At 45.3% G+C, this 20593-nt stretch overlaps 1 protein-coding gene across 1 annotated transcript in view; it reads right to left on the bottom strand.

Moving 5' to 3' along the window:
• Window positions 1-386: 386 nt before the first annotated feature.
• MMP24 (matrix metallopeptidase 24) overlaps window positions 387-20593 on the bottom strand; it is a 47484-nt gene continuing 27277 nt past the window's right edge. Inside the window, exons 5-9 of the mRNA XM_059827073.1 lie at window positions 17586-17747; window positions 4581-4795; window positions 3235-3373; window positions 2031-2297; window positions 387-724 (exon numbers count right to left, since the gene is read on the bottom strand). Coding sequence (XP_059683056.1) covers window positions 387-724; window positions 2031-2297; window positions 3235-3373; window positions 4581-4795; window positions 17586-17747 — 1121 coding nt within the window. The remainder of the gene's footprint in view (window positions 725-2030; window positions 2298-3234; window positions 3374-4580; window positions 4796-17585; window positions 17748-20593) is intronic.

The following is a 20593-nucleotide window of genomic DNA, read 5'->3' as shown; positions in this document are numbered from 1 at the left end:
TGGTTCTGTTCAGAGGTGGTTTAGCTACACTGGAGAATGCTGGGTTTAACAGGGAGCACTGGTGCAGGGAACTGAAGGAAGTTTCCCAGGTCAGTTGAAACCTGTCTTGAAGACTCCGATGTTAGCAGAGTGAGCCTGTGGAGGATGGCACACCAAGACTGACACGCGACTGAGGCAGTAAGAAGGAAAGAGGCTCCACACTGCAAGGCTGCCTGTATTTTTTCCAGTTTTCCTGCTTCTTTCGGTCCCAGGCTGTCCAAAACTTGTAGGTCACTGAAGTAGTTTTGTTTGGTAGGCTTTTGAATGCAATTTTTTTTTCTTTTTTTTTTTTTTTTTTGTCCATAGTCCTCATCAGGTCAATGAGTTGAAATGTGCAGCGGGCTGTGTCATACCCATTCCTGGACAGGTCTTTTGTAATACACAACATTTTGCTGCACCTCTTTGTTTTTAAACTGGAAGATCGTGTATACCAAGACAAGGATACACAGAGACAAAATGCAAGGGATCACAACCGCGATTGCATTTACAGTGCTAGGCACATCGTTTATTGTCACCATAATATCCACATCGTCATGGGGGAGGCGTCTGTCTTTGCTTCGTTCAACATCCTTCTGGTTACAGCCCATCCAGTCTTTGAGGATTGACCTGGGGTAGCCTGGCTCCACACTCAGCCGCTGGTTATCGAACTTCCAATACTCCTTCCCTTTGTAGAAGTAGGTATAAACTAGGAGACAAAACAGAATATTTCTCACCACACCATTTCCAACTTGTAAGCTGTGCTTGTGTGAGGATGGGCAGAGAGCCTGAAAGGCTGGAGGTGGTAGCTTCCTGGGCCAATAAAACACATTCATCCAGGACATCCCAAAACCACTGAAACGTGAAGGTGGTTTTGGAGCTAGGATTTAAAGGAGAAGCCATAACCCTGGCTTGTGGGTGCAATGTTGCCCACAGAGCACCGTTCCCGTTGGCCAAGACAAGCTGTGAATAAAAAAACCCCAACTAACTTTCAAGTAAGCGTTCTGCACCGAGTTATTTTTTACTAAAGCATCTGTAAAGATGCCATTACCAAGCAATTAACATAATCTGCAGAACGACAGTGTGTGCCTGAGTGTGATAGTGTTTGGAAGAATACTTAAGGTTTCTGTTCACCCAGCATGAGGGATGCTGAATGAGTCCTTTTGGCCACAGAATCCAGAAGACGTGGCCTTTGTTAAGCAGCAGCTTTGTCCTGCTGCTAATAAAAGGCTGATGGTTTATGCTACATGTTGTCTGAAGTACCCCTCATCTCCCCAGATGATTCCTTTTCTAATCACTCTCAAGTGATTAGGAAAAAAAACAAAACAAAAGGAGAAGCGAACAGTGGTGAAAGCATTGGGTTTCCTGCATCAGTCCTCCAGCCTGGCCGGCTCTCACTGCAGTCCTCCAGCCTAGCCCAGCCCTACAGCCCTCATCTCACACCTCAGCCCCAAATTTAAACACGGCCTCAACGGCACAAGCCTCTTCTGTTAGTTCTTTCCCCAACCAGAAGAAGAGGAAGAAATCTTCAAATCAGAGAAAGAAATGTGTTGGAAGGAGCCTCTGGAGGTCCAACCCCCTATCAGAGCATGGCTAACTTCAAAGTACATCAGGCAGGTTGCAGCCTGTAACAGAGTGACCAAGCTACTACAGGTAAAAAACTAGGAGGAAAATGTAAGTTAAGGCATCCTCGTGATCAGGGCCGAGGAAAACTCGGGCAGGGACTGTTGCGGCAGCAAAACCAGAAAAAGACCCCTTCCTAGCCCCCAGAGCTGGCATTCCGATAATGTGGTTTTGCAGTTGAGAAGGTATATGGGTTGGGTTGAGGGTCAGGAAGGATCTCAGACTGCCGGTGCCTGCAGATGCCAGTGTGACCATAGGGCTTCCGAGACTTGATTCCTATCTCAGGAAATATCTGAAACACCTCACATCCAACAACCCAACTCCCAACAACCCAACTCCCAAGGTAGACAAGCTATTACCAATCTAACAGACTAATGACTGCAGATACATACAGCCTTCTTTGCTGATAAAAGCTCCCTGTGGAGCCTGAGGAATTCCTCTCCAGACGGTGATGGGCTTTGGGTATCCTGGGTCCGTTGCTCTCTTGTCCTCGTTGTACCTCCAGTACCTGTCACCTTTGAAGAAGTAGGTTTTGCCTACCGGCTCCCAACGCAGAGCTGTGTCGATGCCTTCTCGGGGCAGACAGCTCCCCAGCTCCACCAGACTGTGTGGGTAGCCTGGCTCTGCCGTCACTTCTTTAAAAACCCAGTATTTATCTCCTAGAGATGAACAGGGACACAAACCACAAACAGGTCTGCCTAATTAGTAGTTGAATCAATATAAATGTAAAATAGCCAGAATGAACCACAGCATGTTGAGGACTTCCAGGCTTAACTTTATTATGTGAAATAGTGGCTCCTCCTCTTCATCTTGAACCTGAAACCTCCTGATTTCATTTGCTCCTCCCCAGCTCTTGTTTTGGAAGGGATGTTAAACAACCCTTTCCCATTTACCTTCTCTAGGCCAGGCATGATTTCAAAGACTTCTCTCATACCCTATCTTTGTCATCCCTCATTCAGGCTGAGGAGTTCCTTGCAGGAGGTCAGCCCATACTTCTCGATCATTTCTGTTGCCTTTCTCTGAGCCTTCTCAAGTTTTCATACAGTTTATTGAGCTGAGGGGCTGAATCGGCAGACATAAATTTGGAAGACCCAGTACTGTGGTTTTGTATGGGGGCATGCAGATGCTTTCCAGCCACTCTCCCTTGCGTACAACTTGCTCTCAAGTTACAGGATCCTGTTCAGACACTGTCACAGTGCCAGGAGCAAATGTGGGCCCCAGCATAAGGTTGGTCATTTTGGCTCTTTAGGAGACAATTGTCCAGAAATGTGGACTGGGAGTGCCCTAGATCTGGAGAGGCCCTAATGCCCTGCCGAAACATGTTCAAGGAGATAGGCAAGAGACTGACACTCTCTGGAAAACAGGAGCTATTTCTTGTTATCGCATGGAAGCCAACTTCCACTAATCAATATTAGCTTTATACAGAGATTGTCCTGGCAAGGCCAGCCCACACTAAACTATATTTTAAGGATTAGTGGTTGCTGGAACTGTACCCTTGGAAAAGGACAAGGATGCAGTGTACCTGTTTTCACCACCTTCATGCCATAAGTGTGATGTGAGGCAGGTGTGGTAGACTTGTACTGAAATGTACTGTACCTTTGAAGAAAACGAATTTTCCGTCAGACCGTTCATAGGCTGCATCAATCTTTGCGGGGAGGCCTTTCCAGAACTGCTCAATTTGCATGGGATATCCCTCCTGCACTCGGTTGTTGCGCAGACGCCAGAACCAGCGATCCTGAGAAAACCAGAAGCGTCTTCAGACTGAATATTTTTATCTTGCAGTCAAATCAGGCTGGGTGTCCAGCATCAAGCATTACTAATCCCTGCCTAGGCCCCGTAACCATTAAAGACAGAAGTCCTGGTTCAGATGACAGCTCCAACCCAGCCCAACACTGTCTCCAGTGAGGGAAGCGCTTCGTGGGGAAGATGGCAGCCAAAAGGGTGAGAAGTTGATTGCTGGTGCTGTGAAAAAGGGTGGAAAGAAGGAGAGGAAAAAGGAGCAGGGGGAAGCAAGTCCACAGTTATAAGTGTCATGAACTCATTTGTGAGTGACCTCTCTGCATGTCTCGTCACCGAGGTGTCACACTTGTCCTGGTACAACTGGTGCTCAACTATCAGACCCCAGCAGAGCCATACAGCCTTAGCATTACCTGGTGACTGTGTGAAGCACCCAACGTCCAAGGGCACAATGGAGTTATTAAATGTCCCTTTAGATATGAGATCATTAGTTAAAGCCACAGTGGATGCTCAGGGATGAGTAAGAGCAGGACAGAGCCTGTGAGACTTCTCCCAGATATTGTCCCAGCCTTCAACTATTTTCAGTTGAGGCATTTTCTGCAACTGATGTGGTTTGTCCATTTAATGACCTTCAATATATCCCTCTCCACATTCACACCCATTGGGCAGAGTGAAAGCTACAGGTACGTTAGGAATGGGACCCTGGATTTCCATATTCAAGGCACTCAAACGTAGGTTATTGAGCAAAGCCTCTTCTTCCTCCCTGGCTGTAGTTTACAAGCAAGGTTGACTCAAACTCCCCAAGAGCTTCAGGTAGGCTGAGTGCTCCCCGAAGCCCAGGATTCGATGCATGCCATCTCTGGAGGCAATGAAGCTTAATGCCTGGTTAGGTACTGGTATTACTTTCTGGCTTTACAGGCGGCTCCTCTCTGAGCTTGATGGTGTCTGAATTCTCTGCCAGTGCATCCAGTCCACACTTCAGTGCACAGGCTGCCTGGGCATTTTGTGAATCCCATCAGGCACTGTTTCCAAATATTACAGAGCCAATCTGCTTACATTTCCTTCTCATATTGCTCATTCATCACCCTGAGAGGAACAGAGCTATTTTCACAGACATTTCAAATCTCACTACCTTATACTTCTATTAATCTTTTCCTGCAATAAAACTAAAGAAAGACTCATGGGTAAGCAGGAATTCTTAGTACCTTGAAAACAAACATTTCTCCTCTAAAGAGAGCCACGGTGTTAAAGTTGCCATCACAGATGTTCGGTTTTGTGCCAGGAAGAGACGGCCTATCACCCAGAGGAGGACTAGGAGGTCTTGGCTGTCTCTCATGTTTCCTTTCCGAAGTGGAGTGAATTCTGCGAACAGGAAGAGTCGGTAAAGGCCTGGTTGGCTCCAGGGGCTCAACAGGAGGACCTAGAAGTGAAAAGAAAAATGTTTAGCAAAATGTACAAGTTTGGCTTTTCTGTGTTTCCCTTGTAGTTTTAAAAAAGCAACAGGCTGGATGAATAGCGGTGCGAGGAATCTGTATACTCCTTATGCAGAGCTCATTCCCTAGAAAAGGGGAGCAGAACGAGATGCATCCACACGTGAAAGATGTTCCCAAAACAGATGAGTGATAAGAACTGAAGAAGAGCCAGTATGTTTTTGTAGGTCTTCCCAAGGAAGCTGGAGCTAAAAGGAAGGAGGAGCCACACCAATCACGTTCCCAACTGAAATGAAAGGTAATAACCCTTAAATAGAAATTTTTAGTAGACCATGAAAAACCAAAAAAACAAAAACCAAAGCAAAACCAGAAAAAAGTTAGGGTGTGAAAACTGATGCTACAATCTAAGGGGAACTGCAGGGGAATTTAGAAATGAGAAAGTCATTACTTTTTATTACAGTTTTGTCACCAGTCTTTGCTTTCAGAACACCATGGGAACTCTGATGAACAGCCATGATAAGTAACCATGCTCTCATTCAAATGATGCCCCCCCCAGAAGCACAACTCTCCCCTTTGATCCTTACCCAGCTCAGCTTTGAGATCTGACAAGCTGCAGGAATGTAAAGAGTTATAAAAATACAAGTGACTTAGACTTGGAGCAGAGGTCTGCTTTTAAACTGACTCCACCGTTCGACAATTTCATTAACAGTTAGTGATAAAATCTGGACCAAATCTAATTAAGAGTCATAGATTTCTTGTTGCTTCTCAGAGAAGGCCATGAGCTAGTATGGCAATAAGCAGAAGGCTAGTAGAAGCAAGAGATTTTGGCAAGTTTTATATCTGATGTAATCAAATGGGATTTCATTGTTTATTTGCATGGATTATGGTTTCAATCTCCTTCTGAACAGTGCTTTTGATGGGGCTATGTCGAGAGTCTGCAGGACAAACCTCTACCAGTGGGCAGAATGGGGGATGACTTTCATTATTGCAGTATCAGTCTCACTGTTTTAGGGGTTCAGCAGCACTGCTGATGCACGCCAGCTGGTATTATTGAACACTTGCACTGGGCAAGGCTCATCCTCGCAGGCTGAAAGCGGGTTACCCTGTTGTGGGTGATTGCCTTGCCCCTAGCCAACGAAGGAATTTACGAGTAAGGATTTAGATACCCATGGAGGCTACACACCTGTGGGATTAGAAGAGGACTTTTGCAGATAAATGTTTTCAACTATGCTGCCTAAAATGAAGGTTTGGTGCCCAAGTCCCTGTGTCAACTTAGCTCTTAAATGTTACATTTTCAAAGGGTTCCTATAATGAATGAGTGCTTAACACGTCCTGGAAGGGTGATTCCGTTAGTGAAAATCATCACCGCTAGTGACAAAGAAGTCATCAGAGAAAGCCATCATACTTAATTGTTATTACGGTTGTAACAGTAAGAATCTTGTGTGTCGGTTTCACGGATATTATGTTCAGAAAGTACCACTTAGATAACATAGTCCAACTTCCTGCAGTACCAGGCCAGAAACCTCCACCTGCGAGTCCTCTGATGAGCCTTGTGTTTGTGGTGCAGATACAGCACATTTTCAGATTTCAAGCCATAGAAAACTCTATAATGCACAGCAAATTGTTCCCACAATTAAGCCCTGTCACTGCTAAAGTCTGTGTCTTACCTATTGTCTGACTTCTTTGTGCAGCTTTAGATTCAGTGTTTTCTTTCTTATCTCTAGTGTATCAACATTTAATAATTTACAGATCTTGATGAGGATGCTTTTTAAATTCTCCTTAAGGAGCTAATGTGATGAGTGTGCTTGACCCCTTGACTGGACTGGCGGTGGTTTGGTGCAAGCTCTGGAGGAGGAAAAGGCCTGAGCTGTAGCCGGGCCATGAACTCCTCTACTTTCAGTCTGTTCTCTGCAAACCACAAAGGAGCAGAGTGACACAGTGAGCATCAATGCATATGAGCTTGGAACACCGATCATGCGACTAACACGTGAATAGCGTTTGGCTTTTCCAAGACTCATTTATCAAAGAAGAAAGTTGTGGGTACAAGGAGTCTCATGCATACCTTTCCCATCACATGTGATTTGACTATGAGCCAACCACTTTATTCCATAAATATGACAGCCTAAGTGAGCCTTCTTTGAGCTTTCCCTGCTAGGCAGAGTGGCTGCATGGTGGTGATCTCCCCTTGAGCTGGGACACCTCTCAAGGTTGCTCCTCGAGGCAGAAAGACCTTTTACTAATGGCAGATCTTTGGTAAGTGACTGATATCATGCAAAACCTTGTAGTATGGTAACTTTGATTCTGCCTTGGTAACTTTGACTGCATGCTGAATTGATGCTAATGAAACATTACATAAACTTTGCATATATAATCCTTTAGACATAAACCATTGTCCAAGTCTATGACTAAGATTGGTCCTGGCCACACCTAAGCTCCATCAGGAGCTTAGAAAGCAAGGGCATCCACTCTGAACCTCGTGACTCAACGGGAGGGTCTTCCTCACCCTTCGCATCTCCGGTCTCTCTGCGAATCATTCTAACTCGAGTGTAAATCAATTCTCCTTTGTATGTTTCTTCCATGCAGTCATTAGTAGTGAACATTGCCACTGAACTTCGTTAAGTCGCACTTTTATAACATCATATTAAAACCACTTTTGCTAATGGCTGTGATGGTGATTCTTTAAGGATCTAAATCACTCATTCGCGAGAAATTGGCGTAGTTGGCAGGATCCTAAATCAGGATTCGTGACAGGTAAATAGACCAGTTCCTTCTGTCTGTTGCTGCAATGTCTTTTGGTTTTAAGATCTTGAGACTTTCTCTTAGAACTCTTTTCTAAAGCTTTTCAAATGGATCATTATATTTCTTCAAGGTGACTTGTCCTCATAATGTGACATTTTGTGCCATATGCAATTTTTATTAGCAACTATTTTTATTTACTTTTATTCTAGAACTTTAATAAAAGACATCAAATATTGCTCACAGAAATCCTTTAGAAGAGGATTCTCTGTTGATAATTATTCTAGGAAAGCTGTCTAGCTGAAACGGATAAAAATGTTATACTGATACTGTGTATTTCTCATCCCCCTCCATTCTCAGCTGTTCAATGCCCAGTATCTTAGCAGCCCATAAAGTTCTTCTTTTAAATAAAATTCCCAAACTGTAATACTGCTACTGGGTAGTGAGCTGTGAATTTTCCCCAAATGGTATGCAGCAAAGGTCTCCAGACATTGCATGTCATAGGAGCAACAGTGTTGGACCCCCTTGTTAGCTAGGTAATATGGGTGCATCTGCACATACAGTGTTTCACTTCAGCTCAGGAGTGTGCTTTTGAAGAGATCCTCCGTCATTTGCAGTTTCTGTGCTTTGGTTCACACTGAAGTTCATGAAATACATTCTTTTTGGACAAAGCTAAACTTGAAGATGCACTTCTGGAGCACGTCTAGGATACTGCAGCTGCAAACAAGCATCACAGGGGAAGGCTAGAGCTAAGCCACAATAACCACCCCCTTCCCCAAAATCCATACAGAGTGGCTGTCAAGTCCTCAGCGCTCTATTTACCTAACACCATCCCTAAATACTGCTTTATCTACAGATGTGCTACCATTACTCTTGCTAGCAGCCACAGGCATTGTCTGCTAATACAGCCACAGGTGACTTAGCATGGTGTGAAGCACATGGGCTGTGCAAAGGCATCTCCTCCAACAAGTAGCATGGTAGCTGGAACTTCTGGTTGAGGCTGGAAAGCTCATGGAGGTAGGATTGAGTTGGTACAGTGAGATACACTACAGAGAAAGGGATGGGAATGGGGAAAGAGGTCCCAGACAGATCTTACACAAAGAAATCTGGGGTTCTGGTTTGTTTAGATGGGATGTGGGAGCTGTGTTCAGCTCCTGCTTTGGCAAATTAAAGGAGCAAGAAAATGGTAACCTGTTTCGGCTGCCAAAAATGTCACTTGGTGCTAGTTATAGTACCTGAAAAAATTAAGTTTGAAAACCAGCAATTCACATGCTTGGGGAAGCTAGGAAATGCTTGCATTAAGGAAAGGTAAGTCTTGACTGGGACCTAAGCAAGGAAACAATAAGCAGTGACTTACTGTACATGGCACGTCTCTCATTAAACAGCAGTGTGATCCTTTTACTCTTGTGCTGCCATCCACATGGCTTTGAGTGGATGCGTTCTGCAAATTATGTTGAAAAACTCTAATGCATGTCCTACATGATAGGATTCCCCTGCCAACAGACTGATACAAGGATCATCTTTCTAAATGAGACTATAGCATGTTGCTACAGAAGCATAAGAGAGGCGTAGTTGTTCATTCCTCCCCCTTTGCAAGAGGCTAACGCTGCCATGCACTGACCAAATCAGAGATGCATTTCTGTTGCCATATATGGATCAGAAAAGCCTCTTTGGTGGTCAGTTTAATTGACAGAGTAGAGCAATTTCATCAGACAGCTATCTGGTAGTCTGCAGAACACCACCACCAGTTCCTGCACAGGATAGATCCCCGTGTTTTGAGAGGCAGCTAGAAGCAAATTCACAACATGATTGTAAGGAGGACTCCAAGGGGCACTGTCGCCTTTTAACAGGGTGAGATGTGTAGCAATCTGCAGTGCAGAGACACCTGCTGTCAGAGGGAATTGTCTGGGAGGGACCCAGTAAGTCACTGTTTTACATATTCAGACTGCTCACTGGAAAGACCCAGAGTGTAGAAGGGAGTGATTGCCAAGTCAGGGCCGTTCTGCTTCTCATACACAGCAAACAAACAGTCAGAGATATGCAAATCAACAGCAGTTCTGGATTTCCAGAAATAACAAGCCAAAAACTCCACACTTTGAGAAGAGAGCAAGGATATAGTTTTATAGAGATGACCATGAGCAGTACAATGAGGATATGACATTAATTTCCCCCTCCCCCCCTTTTAAAGGAAAAAAAGGGTGAGACAGGAGTAATATCTAAAGAAAATTATGATGAATGTGTCTGGTGATGGGTCACAAAGACACATATGATCTGATAGTAAGGTGCAGTATAGGGACTATAGTATTGTGGTCATATGCTAGAAATTTAACATCTCATGCGTGATTGGAGTTATTAAAGATTCACTCTCTCTCTTCACAAGTGAGGACCACTCGTATACCAGGTTACAGCCTGCCCTGCCCCTGCTGCAGGACAGCAGTGATGTTCAACTCTCTCACATTCAACTTAAGTGCCCAAAGTCTGTCACAGCCTTCTATAGAGAAGAGGAAAGTTAAAATAGCACCTGCATCCCAGGGGACCATTTTAATTAGCCCTAAGATGCCACCGAAACAGAATGCAGTAAACTTGCAAGGCAGAAGCAGCTGTACACGCTGTGGTCAGGATGGTGCAAATCAGCAATGATTCAGGTGAACCAGAGATTTGCATCGACTGAAACATTTGCTAGAGCAGTGGAAAGAGATCATAAGTCAGGACCAACAGCGCAAGCTGGGCTGAGTACATACTCACTGTTTGCAATGCCCAAATTAGTGCCGGCATATTGCTCGGAGGGGGGTACCCAGCACTGACAAGGCTTCCCTCACGTTTTGCAGGTGGAACTGTAACTTGCTTGGATGCAGACTTTGTCGTTTCACTTAAAATATTCCTCTTACTGTCTTTCCCTGCCAGCCATGGATTTTTCCTTGCTATCTTTCACTTCTCTTCTTGTTTTTACGCATTCCGGGCCTTCTAATTTATCCTGACTGAAGTCTTGTCTCTTCTTGTGGTTATACAGATTGCATTTTTATTTTTAATTGCTGCCTTCGCTTTGTCACTGAGTGAGGATGGACTTACAGCTAAAGGTGGAAGGTAATCCTACAGTTATGCACATTCAAAGAGCAGAGGAGCACACATACAATGTGAAAATCCTCGGGTCCAAGTGCTAGGCAGGCAGGATTTGGTCTACAGTTAGGGGGATGGAACACAGAAGCACAGCCTGCCCATTGCTGAAGAAAGATGCTATCATTTTGTAAGACCTAAGCCACTTCGGAGCACAACCTCGTATGAAAGCAGAAGGAATAGACCCTATATAGTTTGCCGGTCATTACTATTTCCAGAATCTCGTGACAGTAACCTGCCTCCAAAACAGATGGCTAAAGGCAGGATATAACAGGTTTATCAGCAGCAGAGATGACCATGTGAACAAAGAGTTACTTAAGAGATGCTGGCACCTTGGTATTTATTACAGGAACTGATTACACCCACCACTGATATAACTAATCAGGCAGTATTGCACACAAATCACAGCCTCTATCACTATGTTTCCAAGCAACTTCAGAGAATCAGTCAGAGCAAATCTCATGGAGAGAAAAATTAAGTGAGAGAGGCTATTGCATGGGTCCGCAACTGGGCCCAAACCCGGTCACCTAGTTATAGCATGTGATCCCAGCACCGGAGTCAAACCCACCCCCGGGGCTGAACCTGCAGCCACTTCCACACAGGAAGCAGGTAAGAAACCTCCTGGAGCTGGAAACTCTACGTTCTGGAGGGAAGCAACTTGCTGGGACTTTACAGACACTGTGTGGAGAAGAAGACTTTCTTCCTCTCTATCACAATCAAGGCAAAGAATGTCAGAAAGCTTTTGGGTCACAGCAGATCACCTTCAGAGTGTGACTTCCGCCACTGGCACTTAGCCTCCTCCCTTCATGCTTCCTCTGTCGCAGACCATCTGAATACCAAGGTGACCTGTGAAGATAACACAGAGAGAGGAGGCATTTAGGAGCCACTGTGTCGATAGTTGAGGACAAAATATAATTGTACTGTCCTCCTGGCTATTGACAAAGTGTTCCCTCAACTGCACAACACCTGCCTGGAGGCTCAGCACCTTGCATGGCTCAGCATCCGTCACAGCCAGCTCTGCGCGAGCCAGGCGGCTCTCCAAGCCTGCCAGTGCAGACAATGCCCTTTGTTTCAGCTCAGGGGAGATAACAATCCACCTGCAAACAAAGGCCTGTCTTTATCTTCTTAATATTCACTCCAAGAATAAAACTATCATCCAGACTACAGGCGGGCGGTTACACTTTTGAATAACATACAGGTTTTTTTTGGTTGTGAAAAGCTGAGCTGCCTGCATGTTTCTGCAGGACTGGACCAACTCTCCAGGTACACGGGAAAAAGGCTCCTCAGTTTCACACCAAAATGTATGATCCAAATGAGCCAGGGAGAGTGAGAGAAACCCACCCGTCTGCTCTGCAGACTCCAGGGCAGTGGAGAGAGGTCCCTGTTCATACGAAATGAGCTAGCTGCCATAAAGCTATCTCAGGGACGAGAGACGGTCCATCACAACAGCTCAGAGCTCCGGAAGGACTCATTTCCCTTGCTCGCTTGGGAGTCCACAGAGCACTTTGCACTTCTGGGGTTAGACTTCAGCAGTGATGTGAATTAGCTATTTCAGTTAGTTTGGGTATCCTTGCCACAGTGCACTACAGTCTACAGAACAAGCCCCAGCACCCACGGTGTACCCAACGGTTGGGCAGTCGAGGCCTTTGTGATCATCACTGGGTGGCAGGAAGGATTTCTTGAGCCCTTCTCATGCAGACATTCTCCTCTGAATGACCAACTGCCACCCAGGTGATAGAGCATTCACCTGGAAGACAAGTGTTCACAGCTGAAATCTTTGCTCTAAGCCAAAGGGAATGCTCTCCTGGGCTCTGTAACAAGGCAATTCACCTTGTGGTTGGGTTCTCTGCTTTGGGTGCAAGAAAACTGGGTCCAAAATTCCCAGGCTTAGGCAGGCAAATGGTGAGAGTTTGGGACTCTGCAAGATGCTCCAGCTGTGGTGCTTGCAGCCCAGTTCCCCTCTGGAAAAACTTTAAGAAGCCTGACATCTGCTCCACTGCAAAACAGAACATTTTTTTATACTCAGAAAGATCTGTAGAATGAGAGAAGTATTTCATGCCCAGCCATAATATAAACAGTGTTTCTCCATCAGCTGAGAAACCTCCCAAGAGAGGTGGGCTCCCCTCAGCTCCCCCTTCGTCAGGAGGCAGCTGATCAGCGTGATCAGCTCCCTCCTCTCACACCCAACGTGTGCAGCTCCAGGGCTGATGTGAGTGTGGGTGAGTCCCTGTGTCGTGGCAGAGTCCTCCAGGTGTCAGGTGGACCCCAAGGACAGCACCGGGAACCAGGTGGTTACTCCCTGCCTGTTTTTTGGAGGAATAGGACTGGAGACCTGGCATACGGCAGGTGAGACTCAGTGGATGCACCAGAAGTGGGGTCTGGTATTTCCTGCTGGGTCCAACAGAGTCTCTGGACAGGAGGAAAAGTGCAAATGAAGGAATGCAACGTAGGCAGGGAGTCTGGTATCTCTGCAACATGCCAGAGATGTGGCACCAGGGCAGAGCCCTCCAGCTCTCTTATTGCCCCGCATTTTCCTTCCCCTGCCCTCCTACAAGCACAGCACCATGGAGCATGGATCCTAACGTCCCAGATCTTGCAGCTTCTATAGATAAGGTCTTGGATGTTAGTCTATTCTCTTCCCACATTCAAGAGGACATTATCAGAAAAGTCCTATGCCTAATGTTTCCAGGTTCTGCACGACAGCACAGCTTGCTCTGACGGTCCCACTTGCAATGCAGTGTCACTGCATGGAGCATTTTGCATCAGGTTTTTCTGCTGTTTCATCACAAGCCATCTCACACATACATGTAGGTTACAAGGATCTGGGATTGCTCTATGGGCTGCCGTTGGGAAAAGGTGAGGGAGGTTATGAAACCCGTGCTTGCTGCACAGGAGTAATGAGGCCGGCAGAAGGTGCTCTTTGCTCATGGACACTGTGCCCTGCTGATCCCCTGGGTCCTGGATGTCAGAGCTGGTGTTGTCTAGTTCCTTGGCTGGGGTCTGGTGTGGTTCCATGACCACCCTGGACCTCAGCCCTCATGGGGTGCAGCATGTACACTGCCTGGGAGCTCTTCTCTTGAGCTGCAGAAAAGACGTGTGAGGTTGACATGTCCTCAGTGAGATTTGGGAGGACCCAGATCCTTGAGGTTGTCTCCAGGCTTAATGAATTGGTCTATCTTTGAGTGATTAGACCCTTCCTTTGTGACCTTAGGCTTTGAAAGGGCTTTGAAGATAACGGCCTGGTTTACCAGCTCCAAGCATCAGTGTGGACATGAGTTTTTCCTGCACATCACGTCAACCCCTCTGCTCCCCAGGCATAGTGTCAGAAGAGTCACTCCTAACATGAGAGGCTGCTTCACAGCCTATGGCAAAGGGTACTTAGAGCAGGATGTGAAGAACAGGAGGACCAGTGCTGAAGGATGACCAGTACAGGCTGTGTGACAAGGCCATGGCTGAGTAGGTCTCCTCTCTCCATCTGCACTGTAGCTGCATGCAGCCCTGACTTCCACACTAGCAAAATTAAAAGAGGCAGTCAACTTAACAGGATATCCAGGGGACCTACATAACGGTATTATTTCCAGTTTAATTCCTTCCTGGGCATGTCACCTGTGATACCCTTCAGAAGGGACATACCCTTCTGAAAAAGACATGTAAAGAATAGTCATGATATTTCCCTCATTTTGCCAAGGAACATGCTAAAGGAAGCACCTATCAGAAGACTGCTGACTTGTCTTACAGTCTACTCTGTCACACACGGTGAGCTGCTGGCCTTTTCATCATTAACTCGTAAGTGGAAATAACATTTTAAACATTGACCTTATACTAACCAGCATGAAGCACAAACAAGAGTTCACATCACCTAGTGTCTCTTTAGGTGAGTTTTGAAATAAATCCAGCAGAAAATAACTTAATAATTCAACAAATCATTATATGAAAGATTTAGACATGGTTCTTTTCTAATGGATAAACACAGATACAACATAAAAATACATTTTAAACGCATCATTCTCAAAAGGAGGAGACAAAATGGACTTCAGCTTTAGTAAAGCCTCTGTTCTTTGTTCTAACAACTTCTGTGGAATGAAAAATCGGAAGTTTAAATTTAATTTGTTTTTAAAAAAGTATGGTTCTGTGACTTATTTTGCATAGTAGGTTCCTAAATGATATGTATTGAGCACATGCTGCTGGACTGTAGAGAACGTCAAAACAGCGAGAAAGCAGGAGGTTTTGATTTTTGGACAGGTACTCTGGTAGATGGGCTTTTGGCATTCCCAAGGCACAACAAAGCAGATTGGCGCTGTGGAAATAAAACATGTTAGTTGAATGTTCCTGCTAAAGCTACAGGAAGGATATTTCAGCAGTCCCTTCTCAGCTGTAAGAAGCTCAGGTGAAAGGATCTGTTCTTATATCTCCAGTTCCAGGGAGAAACATAACCTGCATTTTCCATCTTTTCTTTGTGAACCATAAGAGTAAAACCTAGTTTTAAACTAAACTTTAGTTTTTGGACCATAACTCTCTACTAAGGGCTGAAATTTCTACCTGGGGAATCAAAGCTCCTACTGCAGAAGCTGCTCCTTCTTCTCCCCACAGGACTACTTATCTCTACAACCACCAGCACCATCCCCAACCCACCCCAGTTCAAAGGCCTCAGAGAAGAGCCTTGCGTGATTCCACGATAGTTGACAAACTAATTCCTAATTACCACCTGCACCAGGTAGTAATTAATTCATCCTGCTTTTTTCAAGCTGAGTTAAAATTTTAAGCATATTATATTGCATACGGAGAATCTTAACATAGCGTGTGGCTTAAGTTTAATGTCACTACCTAAGTGAAAAATAAGTGGAAGTGTAGTGGTGCTGCTGCCAAGCCGCAGGCAGTACAGTACTGAGCTCTCTGCTCTGTCACAGCTGGGCACAAGATACCGTGCAGTGCTCTCACAAATTGTCAGGACCCTGAGGACACTAATAGGTCTTAATGGCCCTGACCAGCGTCACCGGTACCTCCACCCCCACCCATGGGCCCAGGAGCCCCATTTCAGCTCAGCCCTGGGTATTGGGTCCCTGCCCAAGCTGTGCTGGGGGAGTGCTGGTCCCCAGTTGGCTTCAACCACAAATGTGAAGAAGCATGGCTGTCAATTCCTTATCTGCTCCCTTTCCAAAGAGGTATCTGAAAACAGAGAAACCAGTAATTTTTTCTTGATTGTACTTTCACTGTCAGCGATAAATTATTTTTTTCTTTCTGATTAATCAAAGTTCACAGGAACTAAATCAACATTTCAAAATAGAAACAGCATAATGATGTTTTACCAGCTTTCAAAAATGAAAACTTAGGTATATTATTTAATGAAAGTTTAATACTTACTACCCCAGCACTTTATTTCAAAACCATCCAGAGTCTCTGTTATCCTGAGTATTTAAATATATACTATGTTAAAGTATGCATAACCAAACGATACCATAGAACAATTGCCACACAACTTCATCCTGGTAATGAACAATAAAGAGAAATCTTCATCTGCACTAATGGGAAGAGCCAGTTCCCGCTGGGTGTACTTCAAGCCATCTTATTTTAAATGTTGGACCATACGTGGATATCTGCCTTACAGTGAGGATGAACTGCACTCTACAAAAGCCTGTTTTTTCCCATTGCCCAGACAGTAGTCAGGGAAACTACCCTGGAAAGACATTTCTCTTTTTTAGGCATCTGCATTTGAACAAATGAATCTTATTCCAGTCACCAAAAAAAAACCAAACCCAAAAAAACCCCCCAGACTCAAACAATTGACATACAGTTTAGACCTCTAAAGTCTTGCTGTCCTGCTTTAGAGTCTCATAGGTCTTGGCACAAATTCTGTTAGCAATAATTTAAAATTCACTGGCAAATCACTGCTGCAAATGTTGACTACTGTCAGGTCTGCCACTGATCCCAGCAGCAATCCCTTAGAATCACCAGCTTTCCCACTGACAACCATCTTGTAAGGTTTTTTTTCAGGTCCAATTCATGTGATATCTGCTCTACTGGTACGCAGAGCTAATATTTGACTCCAGATGTCAAGCAGCTGCAAATGTTGCATAGCTACATAGCATAGTTGCTCTATGCTACATTTATTAAGTAACCTCTCTGTCAAACTTGTACTTTCCTCAAAGAATGAAATCAGGCATGTTTGACAAAACCTGTTTTCCATGGGCTGCCACAGACTGTATCTATCAGCATCTTCTAGCTCAGCCTCCCCTTGACCGTGGCTCCTAAAACCTGCATTTCTCTCTGCTCCCAGAGTCTCCTTCAGCCCATAATTCTCTGAAAGGCCCCGTCCTCACACCCTGGTATCCATGATCGCATCACATGGTACCATATAATCTCCAGCCCCTTGGTTTTCTCCTGTAATCTCCCTGCCTCCTTTTCTCTCTCTTTTCCTTGAGCCCGTATCTTTGTGGCACGTGTTGTACAGCCATGTTCAGCTGGAGATTAAAAGAAGTAGTGCTCCCTAAACAGATCCAAACTTTTTTCCCCTACCTTCTATATACGGAGAAAAAAAATGAGTCCATAAATACTTTTTACCTTTCCTTGATGTTCCATGTTCTTTGCATTCTTCCCCTCTATTTGCACTGGCTGTTCCTAACGGGCAAACCTTGGGTCCAGCAATTGCCTGTTTTTCCCTTTCTAGTGCTCCTTGATATTGGGGACATAGCGAGGGGTGGAGCAGCTGTGAGATCACAGAGGCTTGGTTATCCTGACCTGTGCAAAGATATTGCCACTGGGACAGTCTGATATTTGGCAGTGGATCAAGGGCTTTAAACAGTTCCCCATTCAGCTATGGCAGGAAATCCATCCCACCAGCTGCAAGCATTTTGGGCGCTACCTGTCTGTGGCTGTAAAATACTCACTAGAGTCGAGCTCAGTGTAAATAGATGAGTGGATAGTGTTGCTCACCATAGATTTTCTGAATTCCTTGGAGGTCGTCCTGGGGCAGTTTGAAGTTGTGTGTTTCCATGTACTGGTAGAAAGGAGCCATGATAGCACTGGGATCATTGGAGTGTTCCAGACCCAGCGCATGTCCCAGTTCATGGACTGCGACCAGAAAGAGATCATTCCCTGTGGAAGGAAGGCACAGTCAGGTTAGTACACAGCCACAGCCTGATGCAATTCCAAGCCCCACTTACTGATAAAACAAGAAGCAAATGCTTTGCTATCCTACTGCACAGCAGGTCACAGTGCCAGGGTCAGCTCCTGGAGATGGTTTTAGTCCTGAAAGTCTGTGTGGCTTTTACAGTCATTGTCACAGAATGTCACAGAATGGGCAGGAGGCTCCTAGCCCATGACCACCCATGACCATGAGTATCCTCAGACCAGGTAAAACAGGCAGCTGCCTGGAATGACAGGATACTGACTGTAGACTCTTTTGTAGAGAGTTTACAGAAAATGGCCAACAAAATAGGCGGCTCTGATACCATTGCCTCCTACTCTGAGTGCTGCCAGGAGAGGTGAGAGCATTGCCAGTCTCCTAATCAACAAGGGTACATGGTGGAAGGGAGCTTTGCCCCCCTTCTGGGTCATCTGGTGCTATGCTCGGATCTGACCTGGACCACCAAATCCTAGGGGAGATATGTAAGGCACCTGGCAAGGCAGGAGGAAGGACAGAGAAGATCGGGGCTAACGCACCGTAGCATGTGTAGTACCTGGGACAACCCCATCTCCTCTAGCACAGGCTCCTCAACATGCTTTTACTTTGCTGGACTCCTGGCACTGCCGTGGCTGCGGGAGGAGGTGAGCACAGGTAGCACCGTCCTGCAGGAGGCAGAGCCACACAGGAAGGGTTGGGTTGGATCCCAATGGCAAGAGGGAGAAAGAGGAAGGAGGAAAGAAGGGACATGCTCCTGACAGGAAGAGAAAGGGCTGAGGAGTCCTGTCTGGTCCAGAAGCTGGTAGCAGTGAGAAGTAGGGGTACCTTCAACTCTTTGTTACAGGCATACACTCCTCTTCAGTCCCATGGATCTGGGACCCTCATCTCCTTCTTCTAGTGTGGTCCCTGGATGTCCTACCCTGTGAGGGCACCTTGTCATGGGAGGTGACACAGCAATGCTGTGTGAGGGATGAAGACACAGCCAACAAGGACAGATGTAAGAGTCTCCCCATGCCAGTAAAATGCCTGAGCCCTCAACTCTGCCTGAATTGGGCTTCTCTGCTTTTTTTGGCAAGGCACAAACCAAGAGCACTTGCAATCAGACACGGGAGAAAACAGTTGGCAGTGGCAGCTCAGTGGCTGCTTTGCAGTATCTCCAAACAGCGTATCTCCATTCCCCACTTCTCCAAACTGCACCTGTCTTAGAGGTAACGAAGTTCAGTTTTGTGTACACGGCTGAGCTCTCCTTGGGACAGAAGTTGCCACAGCGATTCATGTAGAACTATCTCCCCTTTTTAAATACTTATTGCTTCACTGTTACCCACAAAAACGTGACAACATAGGTTCAGGGGTCTGGTCTGCAAATCTTCACAGCAGGGTGGTTTGCCAAGATACCTAAAGTCAGTAATAAACAGCGCTCAACTGGCCATACATACCACACCAAAATGGTTAAACTGTGTAAACATTTGAGTTGGAGGGCATAAGCACCTGAATATGCAAGACGTTAAAATATACAAATGCATTTCAAATAAATGTGCAAATATATTTGTTCAAGTACAAATGTCCAAAAAGACATGTGGGCTAAAATTTAACCATATATGTATTTAAAATTCCACAATTTCTGTATTTGGGAAATCCAAATGGGGACTTAATAGTTTTTTCTCATCTGTTGCTGAAAAATCTGGTGTGTGCAGAACAAGGCAATAAAATGTCCAACAGCATAGTATAAAATGCATTAAGTAGTTTCATGGTAAGGTTTGGAGGACTGATCACTCTTCATGGGTTTTCAAAAACAGTCAAGCTCAGAAGATGCACCCAGTTTTCAAAAGGGATTCAAAGACTCAAAAGCCTGTTGAGAAGTAAATGAACTTACTCTCCTATATCACTTGAACGCTCATGAAAGTATAATTTTCATTGCTACCACAACTATTCATGCATGGAAGTCCATGGTAAAAGTCACTCAGTATAGAGCTGACTTTCATGAGACTGCTCATGAAAATCAGCTCTGTCCTGAGTGACTTTTACCATGGGTTCATGGGCTGTGCCTGTGCTAAGCTCTTGGAGACTTTTATCCTTACCAATTTGGCAGGATTTTCCTCCTTGCTGAAGTATCCAGGTCTTTCTACTGACAGCATATGTAGAACTTGTCTCTATGTAAGTCTACATATAAATCTATGTAAGTTACTTGCCTTTATGTGCCAAACCTTTATCAGGAGCATAAGATGAGACACTATCTTCATTTAAATTAGTTTTAAATAGCCTTCAATTACTTGTTTCTGCCCAAAACAAATGCCAGCCCACTTTACAGCTGGAAAACAGAATCACACAAACTCACAGAATGGTTGAAGTTGGAAGGCACCTCTGGAGATTGTCTAGTCCAACCCCCCCAGCTCAAGCAATGTCAAGTAAAGCAGGTTGTCCAGGACTGTGTCCAGTCAGGTTTTGAATTTCAAGTGTCTTGTATTGGGAAGCCCCATACATAGCACTCCAGATGTGCTGAGTAGAAAGGAAGGATCATCTCCCTTGACCTGCTGGCAATGCTCTTCCTAAGGCAGCCCTGGATGCTGTTGGCCTTCTGTGCTGCAGGGGCACACTGCTGACTCATGTTCAACCTGGTATCAACCAGGACCCCAGGTCCTTCTCTGCAAAGTTGCTTTCCAGTCTGTTGGCCACCAGCAAAGCCCAGGTGCGGGACTTTGCATTTCTCTTTGCTCAACTTCATTAAGTTCCTGTCAGCCCATTTCTCCAGCCTCTCGAGGTCTCTCTGAATGACAGCATCAATATTTATTGTATCAACCACTCCTCCAGATTTTGTATC

The sequence above is a fragment of the Gavia stellata genome, chromosome 20, assembly GCF_030936135.1.
Source record: "Gavia stellata isolate bGavSte3 chromosome 20, bGavSte3.hap2, whole genome shotgun sequence".
Lineage (NCBI taxonomy): Eukaryota > Metazoa > Chordata > Aves > Gaviiformes > Gaviidae > Gavia > Gavia stellata.
The sequence above is the reverse complement of the archived record's forward strand: the minus strand, read 5'-3'. Positions and strand labels throughout refer to the sequence as shown.